General features: G+C 55.7%; 1 protein-coding gene across 3 annotated transcripts; it reads right to left on the bottom strand.

Annotated features, from left to right (window-relative positions):
- Window positions 1-10,689: 10,689 nt before the first annotated feature.
- On the bottom strand, window positions 10,690-17,085 carry TNFRSF14 (TNF receptor superfamily member 14). Of its 3 annotated transcripts, none has more exons than XM_019805018.2 (8): window positions 16,525-17,066; window positions 15,696-15,804; window positions 15,076-15,138; window positions 13,709-13,864; window positions 13,435-13,525; window positions 12,501-12,664; window positions 11,495-11,526; window positions 10,690-11,240 (listed from the first exon to the last, which is right to left on the bottom strand). In XM_019805018.2, exons 1-8 carry the CDS (start codon window positions 16,591-16,593, stop codon window positions 11,145-11,147), a joined length of 780 nt encoding a protein of 259 aa, XP_019660577.1. In that variant the 5' UTR covers window positions 16,594-17,066; the 3' UTR covers window positions 10,690-11,144. The 3 variants fall into 3 exon arrangements, with proteins under 3 accessions (XP_019660577.1, XP_002924433.2, XP_034527010.1); XM_002924387.4 differs by having other exon boundaries at window positions 15,076-15,201; window positions 16,525-17,061; XM_034671119.1 differs by lacking the exons at window positions 10,690-11,240; window positions 11,495-11,526; window positions 12,501-12,664; window positions 13,435-13,525; window positions 13,709-13,864 and adding an exon at window positions 14,239-14,932 and having other exon boundaries at window positions 15,076-15,201; window positions 16,525-17,085.
- Between the last annotated feature and the right edge of the window lie 2,205 nt (window positions 17,086-19,290).

Here is a 19,290-nt window from a genome sequence, read left to right as displayed (position 1 = left end):
GAGACCCTGAGCCAGACCCTGTTGCTTTCTGAGCCCATTGACCCATCTGTGAAATGGGAGCAAGAATTAACCAGCCCAGCCCCCTCCCAGGGACAGGTGGGGTGTGGACCCAGTGGGCGGGGCTCAGGGAAGGCAAAGTGTCACCCCTCCCTCACTCCCACCACGGTGGGGGGGCACTGAGGATGCTCCCCCTCCCACCAGCCTCCAGTGGTCTGGGGAGAAAGCCCTTGTGCAGAGCTGGGCTCAGGAATGTGCAGGTGGAGAGCAGGCCACCCCAGTCCCAGACAGAGGGCATTGCATGGGAAGACGGGGTTCCTTTGGGGGGACGGTCACCTTCTTCAATAGACACTGTGTCAGGGAGCGGGAAACCAGGAGGGCTCCTTTTGTGGCCTTGGTCCAGGGGCTGGAGGGAAGCCGCTGGGTGGCTCCCTGGGTGTCAGAGCAGCAGAGGAAATGCAGATGCACATTTCGGGGTGGGGGGCACCCAGCTCTATAGGAAACTCAGGGGAGAGGCCAGGAGAGCTAGCTCGGCCAGAACTTCGGGCTCCCTGAGTGGGGCAGGAGGAACTGTGCCCACGGCTGTGCCTCTGTGGTCCTGCCTCCCGTCTTTGCATAGCCCTCCCCTTTGCGAGCACTTCTGCCTTGCTGGCCGGCTCCTGCCTCCTGCATGGCCAGCCCTGCACCCCTCTCCCGCCCGTCACTGTGGGGTCCTGCGGGGTCCTGGGCCCTGGCAGCTTGGCTCCCACAATGGCAGATATTGGCAGACTGAACTGAGGCCAAGTTTCGAGAGATAAGCCTCCTCATTGGGCCACAGACAGTTTCTCTTTCCCTTTTGATTTAGAGAAGGCAGGTTCCGGGCTGAGTGCGAGCTCGACCTGCGGGCAGGGGTCCTGGGACAGCGGCTGGGGAATGAGGGGTCCTGAAGAGGGACATGGAGCCTCTTCGAGGCTGGGAGCCGCCCCCCTGGAGCCTGACACCCAAGGCTGACGCCCTGCACCAGGTGAGTCCCCTGAGCCTATGTGTGTCTGTGTCCCAGGGCTCCCTGGCGACCCCAGTCCTGATGCCTGAGTGTGCCCAGCCCTGTCTGGGGACCCTGCCCTGGGCCACATCCACTTCCTGTCTCACGTGGGCTTTTGTCCCCCAGCGCTGTTGCTCTGGGCTGACCCAGCTCCTGGCACCCAGTCCCCTGATCCCCGAGAGTGGGGGAGCAGAGTGGAAGGAAGTCATACCCACCAGCCACGGAAATGCTACTTTCNAGCTGAAGTGGTGCTCCGGCAGTCAGGAGCCACTTTTGGCTCCAAGCCCCCATCACCCCCAGCCCTCTGAGCCTCAGCTTGCTCATCTGTAGGACGGGCTTGTGGGTACCTACCATGGGCTGGGTGACACTGGATGGAGCATGAATGCAGCATGATATGAATGACTGTCACGTTGGGAAGTAATTTCTAAACTGGAGTTCTGTTTGCTCAACAAATTAAAAATTGCTTTTTAATATGTCATCAAAAAGTATACTTTGAGGTGGCTCAGTCAGTTAAGCATCTGCCTTGGGCTCAGGTCATGATCTCAGGGTCCTGGGATGGAGCCAGGAGCAGGGCTCCTTGCTCAGCAGGGAGTCAGCTTCTCCCCCTCCGCCCCTCCTCCCTGCTCATGGGCGCCCTCCCTCTCTCTCTGTCTCTCTCAAATAATAAAATAAAATAAAATAAAATAAAATAAAATAAAATAAAATAAAAGTATACTTTGGCAGGATGATTTGAGAGTATGTAAATATCCTGTATGTCTCTAAACTTTCTGGGAAATCGGGAGAAGCAAGGATAGCATGTACGGATGGGCATGCTTGGAGGAGACTCTTTGAGGCTGTGGAAGCATTCCTTTCTTGATTGTTCTTGACTAAACAACAGCATTCGACTGGAAGCAAGAGAATTCTCCTTGCATTCGTTCATTCATGCGTCCAACATGCATTGGCATCATGGCGGGCTTTATGGTTCCAATTGTATCCACTGAATTTCAGTCTATTGCTCTTATATATTTTGGTCTCCAAATTGTCCCAAATTTTTCCAGCCAGAGACCCTTTATACTGGCTTATGGACTTTTTTGACATATTCCTATCACTCCATAAGCCCTCCCTTAATTTCTGGCCCAACAGGATGTCCCCAGCTATCTGGTTTTTACCCAGCCCCAGTCCTAGGAGCAGACATTTTCCCAAGAAACCCAAATTACCTTTACAGAGAATAGATTTTTTTAATTTGATTTACTTTTATTTTAATTCAATTACTTAAAATATAATGTATTATTATTTTCAGAGGTAGAGTTCAGTGATTCATCAGTTGCATATAACACCCAGTGCTCATCACATCACGTGCCCTCCTTAATGCCCGTCACCAGTCACCCCATCCCCCACCCCCTCCCTTCCAACTACCCTCAGTTTGCTTCCTAGAGTTCAGCATCTCTTACAGTTTGCCTCCCTCTCTATTTTCGTCTTATTTTATTTTTCCTTCCCTTCTATGTTTATCTGTTTTGTTTCTTAAATTCCATGTATGAGTGAAATCATACAGTATTTGTCTTTTTCTGGCCGACTTATTTCGCTTAGCATAATACCCTCTAGTTCCATCCGCACGGTTGCAAATGGCAAGACTTCATTTTTATTGATGGCTGAGTAATATTCTGGTGTATATACACCACATCTTCTTTATCCATTCATCTGTGAATGGACATCTGGGCTCTTTCCCCATAGTTCGGCTACTGTGGACATTGCCACTATAAACGTTGGGGTGCAGATGACCCTTCAAATCCCTATGTTTTTATCCTTCGGGCAAATACCCAGTAGTGCAATTCCTGGGTCATAGGGTAGCTCTATCTGCAACTTTTTGAGGACCCTCCACTGTTTCCATAGTGGCTGCAGCAGCTTGCATTCCCACCATTAAGAGGATTCCCCTTTCTCTGCATCCTTGCCAACATCTCTCGTTTCCTGACTTGTAACTTTTAGCCATTCTGACCGTGTGAGGTGGTTTTGATTTGTATTTCCCTGATGCCAAGTGACGTTGAGCATTTTTCATGTGTCTGTCGGTCATTTGGTCATTGTCCATGCCTTCCGTCCATTTCTTCACTGGATTATTTGTTTTTGGAGTGTTGAGTTTGATAAGGTCTTTATAGATCTCGGATACCAACCCTTTATCTGATAAGACATTTGCACATATCTTCTCCCATCGCCTAGGTTATCTTTTAGTTTTATCACCTGTTTCCTTTGCTGCGCAAAAGCTTTTTATCTTGATAAAGTCCCTATAGCTCATTTTTGCTTTTGTTTCCTTTGCCTTTGGAGTTGTGTGTAGCAAGAAGTTGCTTTGGCCGAGGTCGAAGGGGTTGCTGCCTGTGTTCTCCTCTAGGATTCTGACGGATTCCTGTCTCACATCGAGGTCTTCCATCCATTTTGAGTTTATTTTTGTGCATAGTGTAAGGAGATGGCCCAGTTTCATTCTGCATGTGGCTGTCCAGTTTTCCCAACACCATTTATTGAAGAGACTGTCTTTTTTCCATTAAGTATTCTTTCCTGCTTTGTCGAAGATTGGCTGACCATACAGTTGAGGGTCCTCTTCTGGGGTCTCTCTTCTGTTCCATTGGTCTATGTGTCTGTTTTTGTGCCAGCACCATGCTGTCTTGATAAGTACAGCTTTGTAATAGAGCTTGACGTCCAGAATTGTGATGCCACCAGCTTTGGTTTTCTTTTTCAACATCTCTTTGGCTACTCAGGGTCTTTCTGGCTCCATACAAATTTTAGGATTATTTGTTCCATTTCTGTGAAAAACAGTTGATGGTATTCTGATAGGAATTGCATTGAATGTGCAGATTGCTCCGGGTAGCATAGACATTTTAGCAATGTTTGTTCTTTGAATCCATGAGCATAGAACATTCTTCCATTTCTTTGTGTCTTCCTCAATTTCTTTCATAAGTGTTCTGTAGTTTCTAGAGATCCTTTACCTCTTTGACTAGGTTATTCCTAGGTATCATATGGTTTTTGGTGCCATTGTAAACGGGATCAACTCCTTAATTTCTCTTTCTTCTGTCTCATTGTTAGTGTATTAAATGCAAGTGATTTCTGGGCATTGATTTCATGTCCTGCCACTTTGCTGAATTCCTGTATGAGTTCTAGCAATTTTGGGGTGCAGTCTGTCTTTTGGATTTTCACATAGAGAATCATGTCATCTGCGAAGAGCGAGAGAGTTTGACTTCTTATTTGCCGATTCAGATGCCTTTTATTTATTTTTGTTGTCTAATTGCTGAGGCTAGGACTTCTAGTACTATCTTGAACAGCAGTGGTGACAGTGGACATCCCTGCCGTGTTCCTGACCTTAGGGGAAAGGTTCTCAGTTTGTCCACATTGAGAATGATATTCACTGCGGGCTTTCCATATATGACTTTTATGGTATTGTTCCCTCTATCCCTACACTGTGGAGAATTTTAATCTAGAAAGGATGCTGTATTTTGTCAAATGCTTTTTTCTGCTTCGATTGAGAGGATCATATGGTTCTTGTCCTTTCTTTTATTAATGTGGTGTATCACAGTGAATGATTTAAGGATGTTGAGCCACCCTTGCAGCCCAGGAATAAATCCCACCTGGTCATGGTGAACAATCCCTTTAATGTCCTGTTGGATCCTCTTGGCTAGTATTTGGGTGAGAATTTTTGCATGCATGTTCATCAGGGATATTGGTCTGTAATTCTCCTTTTTGGTGCAGTGTTTTTCTGGTTTTGGGATCAAGGTAATGCTGGCCTCATAGAATGAGTTTGGATGTTTTCCTTCCATTTCTATTTTTTGAAACAGCTTCAGAAGAATAGGCATTAATCCCTCTTTAAATGTTTGGTAGAATTCCCCTGGGAAGCCATCCAGCCCCGGACTCCTGTTTGTTGGGAGATTTTCGATTACTTCTTCAATTTCCTTGCCGGTTATGGGTCTGTTCAAGTTTTTTATTTCTTCCTATTTCAGTTTTAGTAATTGATGTTTCAGGAATGCATCCATTTCTTCCAGACTGCCTAATTTGTTGGCACATAGCTGCTCATAGTTGCTCATAATATATTCTTATAAATGTTTATATTTCTTCGGTGTTGTTTGTGATCGCTCCTCTTTCATTCAGGATTTTATTTATTTGGGTCCTTTCTCTTTTCTTTTTTATAAGTCTGGCCAGAGATTTACTGGTCTTATTAATTCTTTCAAAGAAACATCTCCTCATTTCATTGATCTATTGTTCTTTTGGTCTCTATTTCATTGATTTCTGCTCTAATCTTTATTAATTCTCTTCTCCTGGTTGACCTATTCATTCTCTAGTAGGATGCTCTTTAACCTCCATGTATTTGTGTTCCTTACAAATTTTTTGTTGTGACTGAGTTCAAGGTTGAAAGCATTATGGTCTGAAAATACGCAGGGAATGATCCCAGTCATTTGGTCCCAGTTGAGACCTGATTTGTGACCCAGGATGTGATCTGTTCTGGAGAATGTTCCACGTGCACTCGAGAAGAATGTGTATTCTGTTACTTTGGGATGAAATGTTCTGAATAGATCTGTGACGTCCATCTGGTCCAGTGAGTCATTCAAAGCTCTTGTTTCCTTGTTGATCTTCTGCTTTGATCGTCTGTCCATTGCTGTGAGTGGGGTGTTAAAGTCCCCCACTATTATTGTATTATTATCAATGTATTTACTTAATTTTGTTATTAATTGGTTTATATAATTGGCTGCTCCCATGTTAGGGGCATAAATATTTACAATTGTTAGATCTTCTCGTTGGATAGACCCTTTAAATGTGATACAGTGTCCTTCTTCATCTCTTATTACAGTCTTTGGTCTAAAATCTAATTTGTCTGATACAGGGATTGCCACCCCAGCTTTCTTTTGATGTGCATTAGCATGATAAATGGTTCTCTCCCCCCTCACTTTCAGTGTGGAGGTGTCTTTGGGTCTACAGTGAGAGTCTTACAGACAGCATATTGATGGGTCTTGTTTTATCTGCTACCCCGTGTCTTTTGATTGGGGCATTTAACCCACTTACGTTCCGAGTAACTATTGAAAGATATTAATTCAGCACCGTTGTATGACCTGTAAAGTCACTGTTCCTGTAGATTGTCTCTGTTTCTTTCTGGTCTTTGTTGCTTTGGGGCTCTTTCTTCGCTTAAAGGATCCCCTTTTATATTTCTTGCAGGGCTGGTTTGGTGATCACAGATTCTTTTAGCTTCTGTTTGCCCTGGAAGCTCTTTATCTCTCCTTCTATCCTGAATGACAGCCTTGCTGGATAAAGTATTCTTGGCTGCATATTTTTCTCATTCAGTGCCTTGAATATATCATGCCAGTCCTTTCTGGCCTGCCAGGCTCTGTGGACAGGTCTGCTGCCAACCTTATGTTTCGAGCCATGTAGTTTAAAGACCTCCTGTCCCGAGCTGCTTTCAGGATTTTCTCTTTACCTCTGAAATTTGCAAGCTACACTATTATATGTCGAGGTGTTGACCTATTTTTATTGATTTTGAGGGGGATTCTCTGTGCCTCGTGGACTTGAGTGCCTGTTTCCTTCTCCAGATTAGGGAAGTTCTCAGCTATAATTTGCTCCAATTTATCTTCTCTCCCCACTTCTTCTTCCTCTGGGACCCCAGTGATTCTAGTATTGTTCCACTTTATGGTATCACTGATCTCTCGAATCCCTCCCTCATCATCCAGTACTTATCTCTCTTTACCTCAGTTTCTTTATCCTCCAGCATTTTGTCTTTCATATCACTGACTCTCTCTTCGGCCTCATTTATCCTAGCAGTTAGAGCTTCCATTTTTATTGAATCTCAATAATAGCCCTTTTGATTTTGACCTGATTAGATCTTAGTTCTTTTATTTCTCCAGTAAGGGATTCTCTAGTGTCTTCTATATGTTTTTCAAGCCCAGCTAGTACCTTCATAATCGTTGTTTTGAATTCTAGTTCTGACATCGTGCTTATATCCACAATGAGTAACTCCCTGGCTGTCAGTACTGCCCCTTATTCTTTTTGGGGGCGAGTTCCTCCATCTTGTCATTATGTCTTGCAGGAAGTGGTCGCTTTTCTATTTGTAGAATTGCAGCAATCCTTTTCTTAGATCTGCAGTGGGGTTTGCAGGTGTTCTGAATGATTTGATAGCTATCTAGCTGAATTCCAGGGACCAGACGAAATTAGGGCCCCCTACTCCTCCACCGTCTTACCTCTCTCTCCCAGAGAATGGATTTTAGAACCCAACATGAGTAGGGGTGCTAGTTGTCGCTGCAGTATCATTGCTTCTAGGATTTCACAGGGAATGATTTAGAAATTGTGCACCCACAGCTCCCTACACGCATGTGTATCACGGGCACAGATGCATTGAGAGACACGTAAACACAAGCTCACACCGAGAGCTGCAGTTCCAGACAGACCACAGTGTGCATCCTCCTCCGTTCCTGAAAGGAACCCAGTTTCCTTTGTCCAAAATTTATTTGCTCACTGGCTCAGTCCTAGAAGACACAGACCCTTGTCTTGGGGTTGCTGCCCCTGCGAGAATCCTGCCAACGAACGAGTTCAGTATTTGCTTGCAATTATTTTTTTCTTTAGTCTAAATACCATTCTCCAAAGTTGCGTAGGTTAGTTTTTCCTTTCCTTGGTGGTGGTTTTATTCATTTGAAATATAATTTTGTTCATTATTTGAGTTTCAATTGGTTAACAAGTTTGCATTCAACCCTTGTTGATTCAATCTATTGTTAACGCTAGAAATACACAACTGCCAGTTATTTCACCAGCAAAAAATGGGTTTATTTGGGAATAGCAATCTGAGACCAGCAAGCTACAGCATAGCTCCGCGAGTGCGGAGAGCAAAGCAGAGGCTGACGCAAGGGCCTCTTTCCTGGAGGAAAGCCGAGGCTGGGCGAGGCTCTCATCCACAAAAACTCTGCGGCAAGCCCGCGGTTTGAAATGTAGTGACGTTTCATTGGCTGGGCTGTGACTGTTCTCATTGGCTGGGCCATGACACCTCTCATTGGCTGAGCTGTGTCTGTCATTCATTGGCTGGACTGTGACTCTTCTCATTGGCTGGGCCATGACACCTCTCATTGGCTGAGCTGTGTCTGTCATTCATTGGCTGGGCTGTGACTGTTCTCATTGGCTGGGCCATGACATCTCTCATTGGCTGGGCTGGGACAGTCTCTCATTGGCTGGGCTGTTGCTGGGCTGGAGGAAGCTTTCCTTCCTCGCACTGGGATAGTGAAATAGTAGCATCCACCTGCAAGGTCTGCCTTTTCCTGTGTGGTCAGCAGTTGACCAGCAGTGCGGCCCCTGCCTACTCCACGGGGCCTGTCGGCTGAGGGCAGGCCTGGGCAGGATGCTGGCAGGGCTGGCTGCGAGCTGCAGTCCCCAGCAGCTCCCGCAGGCGCAGAAGGCTCCTGGGGTCTCCCCTGCCCTCCCACACCGCCGTGCTGGCCGCTTGCCCCCTGCCCTGGGTCAAGGAGAGTTCCAGGATGTTAGCACGAGGGCACTTGTCCACTGTCTGCCATAGCCGAACCTGGAGCTCTGAAGGATGCGCGAGGACGGCCTGGGTAAGACCTCGTGATCAGCGCGCAGGATGCCCACCAGGACCCAGACTGCTCTCCTCCCTCCTGGGCTCTTGGCAGGAGTCCCACGGGACCGGCTGGCGGCCACAGTGCCAGTTCAGCAGGACTTTTGCTGTGTTGCTGGAGGAGGCCCCCTCCCCCTCTCCTGGGCACCAGGACCCCCACCCCTCAGAACCCAGAGATGCCTGATGAGAGCACATTCCTCAAGGGCATGGGGCTCAGCGTCCATGCAGCACTGGAAGGGAAGGGCTGAGAACTCAGCCAGGGACTGAGGAAGCAGGGAGGCACACTCCAGCAACCCTGGTCTCAGTTTCCCCACGGTTGGGACCCATAGGGTGGCAGCTGCAGTGTCAGGACTCCCGCAAGGAGATGCCTGCCTTGTCCCCCACCCACGCCAGCTCAGCTGCAGAGCAAGGACCCACCGGGCTGGCAGGGCGCTCTGAGCTCTGGCCGTCAGCTGGCCAGGAGCAAGGGCACTGGGAGCAGAAAGAGCTGCTCACTGATGGACTCGGCTTCGCTGGCCGGGGTGGCCCCACTTCACTCCCTCAAAACACTGGGCCAGGAACGAGCCGGAGGAGATAGGGTGGAAGCAGAAACAGACACAGGGGTGAAGTGGACACGAGGAGGGGTGGGGTTTGCAGAGGGGAAGTAGGCTCAGGCCTGCGGGTGGGCAGCCACAGAGGGCTCAGGGCTCTAAGGGCTGCAGGAGAGCGGAGAAGGACAGGGTGGGGAAGGGCTTGCAAAGGCTGGGAGGATGGCCTGGCAGCCAGGCCTGGCAGGCTCAGGGTGCGGCTGTGGGTTGAGTCCCTTGGGGCAGGGACTGCTGTGTCCCATCCTATCCCATCACTCTCCTCCAGAAACCTCTGAACCATTTCTCCCCCAGATCGGTGAAGAAGGGCCACATCTCAGGAACACAAAATAAATACATCGATTAACGAGCCCGCGGATGCCTCTGTCAGGGATGTGTGATGTGGGCAGTGCGCACACAGTGGCTTTGCGCTGCCCCCAGGCCCCGTGTCGCCTCCCCACATTGTCCTGACCTCCTGGCTGAGGCTCTGGACTGGTCTCTGGAATCCTTTGGGCATCTCCTCCATGGCTGTGTTAAAACCCTTGGATCCGTTTCTCAAAAAAGGCGCCTGGTAGAATTGGGGCAGGAGATTTGCAGAAGGACTCAAAAGGGCTAAAATGTGGCGAGGGCTCGGAGCTGAGTCACTGCATGTGCTGTTTGTAGAAATGTGTTTTGGGGGACGTCATGTGTTGAATTCTCTGGTGCTTTCAGAGGTTACGAAATGCCTGTGATGTGACCAGCGCCTTCCGGACTATAGTTCAAGTCTTCTTGGTGAGCCTGGCCGTCAGCCTGCACAGGTGAGCCCGAGGGCACCCGGGCCGGTGCGCTGGTCCAGGCGCACCGGGACATCGTGGTGGTCCTCAGGGCCCAACCTTGCACTGTTTAGACACTGGGCTGAGGCGCTGTGGTGGCCGCAGTGGCTATGGGCAGGCAGGACGGTGACATAAGTGGACTTGGACGTGGCCCTCAGGTGGGACTCTCTGGGGGTGCGTGGGGCGGATGCGCTTTGGGCCGACGGGCGACGGTTAAAGAGGCCACATCTAACGCTGGGAACGTGGTACGAAGGGAGGTTGCACTGTGAGCCTGTCCCTGGACATGACCCCTTCCCGAGGCACCGGCCCAGGGCCAGCCGCTCCTGTGAACAGCCCAGTGGTTTTGGTGAAGAGTGTCTTAGAAGCCAGCGCGTGGGCCTGCTGTGCTCATTGTCACTGGGATGTCACTGGGTTGAGGAGGCTCAGGGACAGAGTAGGGACTGTGCGTCACAAACGAGTCGAAGGGCATCTCGAAAGACAACTCTGGGACCGCGTGAGCCCCCAAGGTACGGACAGTAACGTATTAGCACGCGCCGCGGAGCTGGGAAGCATGAGGCACCGCGTGACGGGCTGAGGGGCCCGGGAAGCTCTTCCCGCCACAGATCCTGACTCGCCAGCGCACAGAGAAGGTGGAAATCAGGCCCCAAATGGAAACCCTCAAAACTCGCTGTTCAGGCAAAACTCAGCAGTGGGTGGAAGTTTCAGGACAAGCAGGATATTCACAGCTCTCAAGGCCTCTGCCAAGTACACTTTTTAATATCAAATTTAAAAAACACTTTTATTTGTTGAGCAAACCCAATCCCATTTCGAAATTATTCATGTCATATTTGTGGTCCGTCCCATGTCGCCCCAGCTGCGAGGTAGGTGCCAGGAGGCCCATCCTACAGATGGGCAAGCTGAGGCTCAGAGGGCTGGGGGTGAGCGGGGCTTGGCGCCGACAGCGGCCTGCAGCCATGTCCTCATGCGCTCAGCACAGAGGTGAGGGGAGAGCTCTGGCCCTTCATGAAATGGATGGGAGACGTGTGGGGCTCCCAAGGCCCCCTGAGCAGTGGCCGGTCTTCCTGTGCTGGTAGAGTGTGAAGCAAGCCCAGGGACGGTCCACATTCTGCCCCTGGGGCCCTGGCAGCTTCTAGCAGGCACAGCCCAAGATGGCTCAGACGTCTGCTTGCTGGAGCCATCAATCCGTGAGTGGGTCATTCCCTCCCAGTGACACAGGGGAGGGACACAGGGGACACAGATGCTGTCTCCTCCAAAGCCACCGTGGTGATGTCTGGTGGGGCCCGCGGGACCTGGATGGACACAGCATTCCCTTCTGTGTCCAGCTGGAAACAGCCAGCACCAAGACCCTGCCCGCCCTGTGTCCAGCCCAGGGGCCTTGTGGTGCTCAGGGTCATTGGGTTTCTAAGGGGACGACTGGGGCCTCCCTTCCCAAGTTGGCTTGGCCTTACGCTAAGGACTCAGGGCCCTCCGAGAACTGGGACCCATACCCGCCCCAGCAGCGTCACCTCCACTGGGTCTGGGGTGAGTGGGACGTCAGTAATACCTGGTGAAATGATCTCGCCTTGGTGGGTCCCCCTGCAAAACAGAGACACTGTGTCACGTCGGGGTGGGTCTCACAGCGACGGGGGCTGGAGGGACCCAGGCTCCCGGCTTCTCCCTGTGGGGCCTTCCCTGAGAGAAGGCTCCTCTGGGAGATAGGCCAGACCCATGTGGACAGAGCTCCTTGCTGGACTTGCCCACCGGGGGGCCCAGGACAGGGGACAACACGGGGACACCTCCTGCCAAGTGCCCGGCTGCCAAACCCTGTCCCTAACTCATTCCAGTGTGACAGTCGTCCAGGGAAAGGGAGTGGGCACTTCACAGAGGGGGTGTCCCACCCCTCAGGGAGCAGGTGCCTCAGGATCGGGTGAGAAGGAGTGAGCACTGGCCAAGGCTGGCCCGCTCAGAGCCTGGGACCCCAAGACCTGCCTGCAGCCTGGGGGCCCCGGGGTGTGGACCCAGGACTCGTTAGCTGACAGCAGCCCGAGAAGGTGACCGACCTTCCCCACTTGGATTTCTTTGCTGAGTGCCTGCTCCCCGATGGGCATGCACAGGGCTCCCCAAAGGCCAGAGCCATGTCTACAGAGCTGGGGCCTGGCCCAGCTTACAGCAGGCAGGTAAGTGGGCAGGGAGGGAATGAAGGAACGGTATGTGGCCTCTCAGGATGCGGCCTCGCCCATGGCAGGACTGCGGCTGCCCCGCCAACCCCAACCCTGTGCTCCCCCCACTCTGTTTGCATCCCGCCCTGAGCTTCTCCACCCCTGAGGGCCGGCAGGGACTCAGAGTCCGTGCTGGTGAGTGGGCATGGGGGCAGCAGGGGCCCTGTCCTCCCGGCCCTCCACCCCCAAGATCCCATGGCATCAGGACTCCCACTCAGCGGGAAGCCCACATCCCCAGGTTGGCACTGTCTCCCTGAGAGGAGTCAAGGAGTCCTCCTGATTTGAGGGAGAGAGCCGGGAGACGCCACTGCCCGGCCCCGAGCCCTGATGGGCCCACAGCTCACTGCTCACCAGGCGACCGTCTGTTTTTCATCCTTATCCCGAGGACTGTGAGGCCACAGAGAACCCCTATAAGGACGAGACTGCCCACAAAAACATAAAGGCCCCTGGAGGAACATGTGATATCCGAGCTGCTGGTCCCAGGCTCTGCTTCTGTCTGGAAAGGGCCGCTGCACCTGGGAGAGAGCAGCAGGGAGGCATGGAGCGGGGAGGGTCCTGGAGGCACAGCGGCCCCGGCCCCAGCAGGGAAGGCAGCTGCCCACGGCCCGTGCTCCGGCGGCTCTGGGTGGGAGCTGGGGTCTGTCTGCCTTTCAAGCCTCACTGCTATAGGCAGACGGAGGGAAGGAAGAGGTGGGAAAACAGGGATGTCCGGGGACAAGGACGGGGATGGGGTCCGAGGAGACAGGGCAGAGAGAGTGCCGGTCAGGGGGGCATAACCTCAGAGACAGTGTGGCAGACAGAGGGACAGCCTGGGAGAGGCAGGATGGCGAGAGAGGCCCCCCGACAGCCACATCTAGTCACCCCAGGCTCCCCCCAGGACCCGGGGATAGGCATTCAGGGGGTCCCATCACAGGGAGAACAAGGTTCTCACTTTGAGAACCTCCCTGACAGCCCTCCGCTGACTTCAGATTCACTGGGAGCCCCCACAGCCCTGGCATCTGGGAAGACCCCAGAACCACGGCAGCCCCAGGAATCTGGCAGCATCTCCCTCCAGGTCAGCCCCAGGAGAGAAGGTCCATCCTTGGCCTCCAGGAAGCTCACATAAGCTAATGTGATGGGGGACGTGAGCCACGGGGTCCTGCAGCTGCTCTCCTGGAGGCCCGCACATGACGGGGAGCAGGGGGAGCCCTGAGGTTTCCACTGGAGGAGGGCCCTTATCTGCCAGGGGAGCATGGAGGAGCCCCTCCCAGGGACGCGGGGCTGAGACCACCCCAGGATCACCTACGTGGTCCAGGGCTGGCACTCCTCCAGGGTCCCGCTGGGTGAGAAGGTCCCGGGAGGGCAGTCTTCACACACCCTGTCCTGCCGCTCGGTGCCTGAGAAATGACAGGGCCGGGCAGAGGGGAGGCAGGGACCCGGGCCGAGAGGGAAGCTGGGCTTCCCCCCTTTCCCTGGGCTTGGGTCTGGGGTCTGTCTCTTCAGAGGGTGTCAGGGTCCAGGTTGCTCTGCTGCTGAGCAGAGAGACCAGGGGGTTGGGGCGCCCAGGGTCTACGGCTCACCTCTGGCCCGCACCCTCTGGCCAGGTCTGCAGAGCGTGTGCGGACGGCACTCTGCACAGTCGTCCCCATCCTCACTGATGCAAAAGTGGCCCTGGTCGCAGACACACACAGTGTTCTCTGTCCGGGAGCACTTCTGTCTGGTCACCAGGCCCAAGGCTGGGACCCAAGAGAAGGAGCTGAGAGCAGTCGCACAGGCTGCCATGGGCAGTGCTGAGCACCCCGTCCCAGGAGGAGAACAAGCAGGGACCTGGACAGTAGCTGCAAGCCTGTGGGCTCCTGCCCGGGGTCTGGGAACGGGTTGGTGACCAGCCCTCCAGCCCAGCTTTGCAGCCTGGTGTGTGTGTCTGGGGACCCGGCCCAGGTGCATGCCCCACTCAGCCCGAAGCCGGGCCTGTGGGTGCTGGACACGGGGTGTGTCCCAAGGGGCTCTGAGGGACATGTGCAGCAGCAGCAGGGGCTGGAAAAGGAGGAGGGGCCAGCTGTCAGGAGGCTGGTGGAAGGGCGTCCTCAGGAGGGGAGCCGACCTGGTGGGGAAACAGCCTTGTCCCTGCGGGGCCCACACAGGAAGCGAGAACCACACTCAGCCCTGGGGCAGTCCCAGAAGGCAGGTCCCAGTCTAGGCCACCCACACCTGAAGCCCCTGTCCCTCCGGCAGTTTCCCATGCTGCAATCAGGCCGGTCAGAGGGCAGCGACAGGACGGTGAGAGCCCCTCCCCAGGCTGGCAGTGGGGGTGGGGTCGTGCTGTGCCTGAGCCCCCGCCGAGGGACAGCCTCGTCTGCCATCTGCACCCCAAGCTCAGCCTGATAAGAGAGGCACTTTCTTCAGGGCACCGAGGATCTGTGGGTGAGCCCTAGGCTCCAAGCCCCTCACCCCCACCTGGCTGGACCCAAAACCACTGCCACCTTCTCCTGCATCCTGCCTTTCCTCCCGGGGTCCCTCCACCCCAGACCACCTGGCAGGAAGAAGGCCAGGTCCAAGTGCTGGGCCACGAGTAGGGGCCCTCGGGTGTGGTGTGAGGCTCTGGGTCCTAGGAACTGCACGCTGCGGGGGGGACAAGGTCCAGTCCCCCAGGACTGGTGGGCTGGGCGAGGCAGGACGGGCCCCTGTGGCTCCAGCAGTGTTGGCCCCAGGCTCGGGTGTCCATGTGACGGGCTCAGGGTGACGGGCTCCCAGCGCTCTGGACGGCCCAGCTAACAGGGTGTTACGAAGGCGCTGGCCCCCCTCTGGGGAGAGACAGGTGTGGACAGAGGCCCGAGGCTCCCTGGAAGAGTCCCGTCCAGACACCTGCTGGTCCTGGCCGTGTGGGTGCACAGCTGCCGCCCAGCGTGGGGCCCGAGCAGGGGGCAGCTGCGGCCGGGGCTCTTACCTGGGTCACAGACTCGGCACTGCAGACACTCACTCAGGCCGTTGAGGTGGGCCGTGTAGGTCCCTGGGTCACAGGGAACACACAGCGTGCCCGTCAGCTCCCCACAGGCCTCCTTCACCCTGTAACCTGCGCCCAGAGGGGCTGTGTCACTTGGGCCTGGGGGAGCCTGCGGGAGCCCACCCCACCTGCTGCCTGAAGCCCCCAGCAGGTAGGAGACCACCCCCCTGGGACTGAAAGGCACCTGAGCTGTCCCCCACGCCACACATTGTGTCCTGCTGCCTCTCACTGGTGAGCCAGCTCGGGGGGCGGGGGAATGGGAACATTCTGGAAGGAGGTGGGGGCCTCCTGGTGCATGTGGGCATGACTGGGCCCCAGTGGCTGCTCTGGGCTCCAGCTTCTGACCATAAATGGGCCGGCTGGGTCCCCCAGGCCATATCCCTGTGCACTGCAGCTGCGAGGGTCTTGCAAGGAAGAGTCAAAGCTGGGCGGGGGGGGGGTGCTCAGCTCTCCCCCATCTGTGCCCCTGCCCCGGGGCTTCAGCTGGCCCCAGGTGATGCGGCATGAACTGAGGTACGGGCTCCAGGCAGGCAAGGGGCTGGTCCCTCCGGGGTTGCACCTACCTGGGCTGCACTTGGGACAGCATTCGGACCCTACTGGGTACTCCTCCTCTTTGCACGGGGCCATGGCCAGAGCACAGGGGAGGGACCCCAGGAGGAGCAGGTACAGGGCCTGCAGGAGACAGGGTCCACGCTGGAGGGGATGGGGGGAGGGGCTGCCAGGGCGGCCCTGGGGGCTCAGGCTCACCCTCTGTGAAATGGGCAGCAGCAGCCCTTGGGGAACCAGAGCGTCAGAGCAGGGACGGTCAGGAGTCCCCAGCCTGGCAGGGGACACAGGCGGCTCTGGGCCTGGGGCTGAGGGGGGCTACTGGGGGACCCTGGTTCCGGGGCCAACTCTGCTGGGCAGTGTGGGAGCCTTCCTGAGGAGTAACCGCCGGCCAGCCTGCCCAGCAGGGCCCTGAAGCCCGCCCTCCCCGCACGAATAAGGGGGTTATCTAATCATGTATCAGCCCGGCTGCAGGCGGAGGGTGGAGGAGACATCTGAGTTCCCCGACCACCTGCTTTCCAAGCAGCATCCTGTGTGGGGGCTGGCCTGCTGGCCCTGAAAAGGCTGGTGGGGGAAGGGTGTCCACAGAGGAAAGTAGCATTTCCGTGGCTGGTGGGTATGACTTCCTTCCACTCTGCTCCCCCACTCTCGGGGATCAGGGGACTGGGTGCCAGGAGCTGGGTCAGCCCAGAGCAACAGCGCTGGGGGGACAAAAGCCCACGTGAGACAGGAAGTGGATGTGGCCCAGGGCAGGGTCCCCGGACAGGGCTGGGCACACTCGGGCGTCAGGACTGGGGTCGCCAGGGAGCCCTGGGACACAGACACACATAGGCTCAGGGGACTCACCTGGTGCAGGGCGTCAGCCTTGGGTGTCAGGCTCCAGGGGGGCGGCTCCCAGCCTCGAAGAGGCTCCATGTCCCTCTTCAGGACCCCTCATTCCCCAGCCGCTGTCCCAGGACCCCTGCCCGCAGGTCGAGCTCGCACTCAGCCCGGAACCTGCCTTCTCTAAATCAAAAGGGAAAGAGAAACTGTCTGTGGCCCAATGAGGAGGCTTATCTCTCGAAACTTGGCCTCAGTTCAGTCTGCCAATATCTGCCATTGTGGGAGCCAAGCTGCCAGGGCCCAGGACCCCGCAGGACCCCACAGTGACGGGCGGGAGAGGGGTGCAGGGCTGGCCATGCAGGAGGCAGGAGCCGGCCAGCAAGGCAGAAGTGCTCACGAAGGGGAGGGCTATGCAAAGACGGGAGGCAGGACCACAGAGGCACAGCCGTGGGCACAGTTCCTCCTGCCCCACTCAGGGAGCCCGAAGTTCTGGCCGAGCTAGCTCTCCTGGCCTCTCCCCTGAGTTTCCTATAGAGCTGGGTGCCCCCCACCCCGAAATGTGCATCTGCATTTCCTCTGCTGCTCTGACACCCAGGGAGCCACCCAGCGGCTTTCCTCCAGCCCCTGGACCAAGGCCACAAAAGGAGCCCTCCTGGTTTCCCGCTCCCTGAGACAGTGTCTACTGAAGAAGGTGACCGTCCCCCCAAAGGAACCCCGTCTTCCCATGCAGTGCCCTCTGTCTGGGACTGGGGTGGCCTGCTTTCCACCTGCACATTCCTGAGCCCAGCTCTGCACAAGGGCTTTCTCCCCAGACCACTGGAGGCTGGCGGGAGGGGGAGCATCCTCAGTGCCCCCCCACCGTGGTGGGAGTGAGGGAGGGGTGACACTTTGCCTTCCCTGAGCCCCGCCCACTGGGTCCACACCCCACCTCCCTGGGAGGGGGCTGGGCTGGTTAATTCTTGCTCCCATTTCACAGATGGGTCAATGGGCTCAGAAAGCAACAGGGTCTGGCTCAGGGTCTCTGGGGTGCAAACTGTGCTCAGACCCAAACCCTAATCTCCCCAACCAGAAGGGGCTCTCCCGACCCGGGCTTCCCCATACCACTGCTGCCCGCAGAGCTGGTAGCCCTGTGGGCAGCTTAGGGGTGGGGGACCACCGCATGCCTGGTGCCCTAAGACGCAGGCTGGGGGCTGGTGAGAGGCAACTCACTGTTGCTGGCGCCTCAAATAGGAAGTGTCCTGGGGAGTCTCCCCCGGAACCCCATGGCTCCCACGTCACATTTCAGCCCCAGGGCTCATGTGATGGTCATGGTACCCTCTGACTTCCCTCATCTGTGAAACTGCAAATCAATCCACCATGGCAGCTTCCCTCCCAGCAGACCCATCCTGACCCTGATGTGTGTGTCCAGCTCCACTGGCCCTGGGCAGGCCCCCATCAGACCCTGAGGTCGAGCCCTTGCCAGACCCAGGAACCGCCCCCTTTACTGGGCTGATCGCTGGTCACCCAGCCCAGACTGACCTTGAGCCCCTTTCTTATCTTGACCTTGGCATCACTGGCCCTGGGGTCGCTACCTAATCTCATTTCTGGGGGACACTGGAAATGTTCCAGAGGACAGTCTGGGTGCCAGGGAAGGAAGTAGGCAGGGATGAAGTCATGGGGGTGGAGTGGGAGCTGACAAGGGGTCAGCTCAGAAGCGGGGTCCACCTCTGACCACCGTCCCCAGGATGACCGGCCCAGCCTCCGGGGCGGGGCAGGGTCAGGTGGGACCCAAGGGCTTGGGAGTCCCCAGGAGACCCCCGTGACCACAGGCCATGCCCCCACACCCAAGGGCCTGTCAGAGGGGGCCCCCACCCTGGACGGTCACCATGGTTTCCCCTCATTGTCACCGGCAGCACAAAAGGACGGTTGCACTCTGCCTTTCTCCTTTCCACATGGCCACTGGATGACCTTTGACAAATCATTGAACAGATGAAGTCCAACGTGGGTGTGCGGCCACATTACCAGCCTGACTTTATAAGGGATGCTCCCCGGCCAGAGGAGATGTGCCTGATTCCCCACCCACTCATCCATCAAGCAGCACTTACGGGGCAGCTTTGCGTCCGTGCGTGGCCCGCTGGCTAAGGTCACCTGTAGGTCCTGCCGGGACCCTTCCTGGAGACCGTCCCTCCACTGGATGCCCTGGGCCCCGAGATGCTGGGGCTCAGGGGGCTGCAGGACAATCAAGGCGTCCGTCCTGGGGTCTCCGGGTTGAGCTAGTGAGCAGGACAACCCTTGGAGATGGTCTGGACCTGCCCCTCTTTGCTGAAAGAGGCCAGGGGACATGCCTAGTGCTCTTGGGGCCCGCCAGCTCTCTCCCAGCAAGCCGAGGCCGACCGCATGCCCGCTGGGAGGGAAGAGTGCACTCGAGCACCTCCGGTCCTTCCGAAACAACGAGCAGCATCCCAGAGCGAGGCGTGCGGGGGGGACACGGTCCTGTGGGGCTCTGACCTGGGACCCGGCTGTGCGTGAGTCCCACCTCTGCAGTGGGCCTGCTGACGCCACCCACTTGGAGAGGCAGAGACCCCGGGGGCGGGGGGGACCCCCACCACTATCAGCCATGGCCCCACACCGGAAGCCCATTAAAGGGTGCCCCCACCATGCTCCTTATGCATACACTTACACCCTCCCGCCTACAGGGGGTTTCCAATGAGGAGGAAGGGGCACCCTCTCTGCACCCTCCACTCAGCCCTCACGTGTGTTGGGAAGTATTCTAGAATGTTCTAGGAATCCCAGCAGCATGCAGGTGTCTCA

Source organism: Ailuropoda melanoleuca, chromosome 11, assembly GCF_002007445.2.
Source record: "Ailuropoda melanoleuca isolate Jingjing chromosome 11, ASM200744v2, whole genome shotgun sequence".
Lineage (NCBI taxonomy): Eukaryota > Metazoa > Chordata > Mammalia > Carnivora > Ursidae > Ailuropoda > Ailuropoda melanoleuca.
This window is presented reverse-complemented; position numbering and strand designations above follow the sequence as displayed.

Bases quoted from the DNA above. Each gene is read 5' to 3' on its own strand.
- TNFRSF14 (XM_002924387.4), bottom strand. From the start codon at position 16,593: ATGGAGCCTCTTCGAGGCTGGGAGCCGCCCCCCTGGAGCCTGACACCC. The intron at 15,202-15,695 runs GTAGGTGCAACC...CTCTGGGCGCAG, and splicing joins CTGTCCCAAGTGCAGCCCAG to GTTACAGGGTGAAGGAGGCC. The intron at 12,665-13,434 runs GTAGGTGATCCT...GCTCTCTCCCAG, and splicing joins GAGTGCCAGCCCTGGACCAC to GTGCAGCGGCCCTTTCCAGA.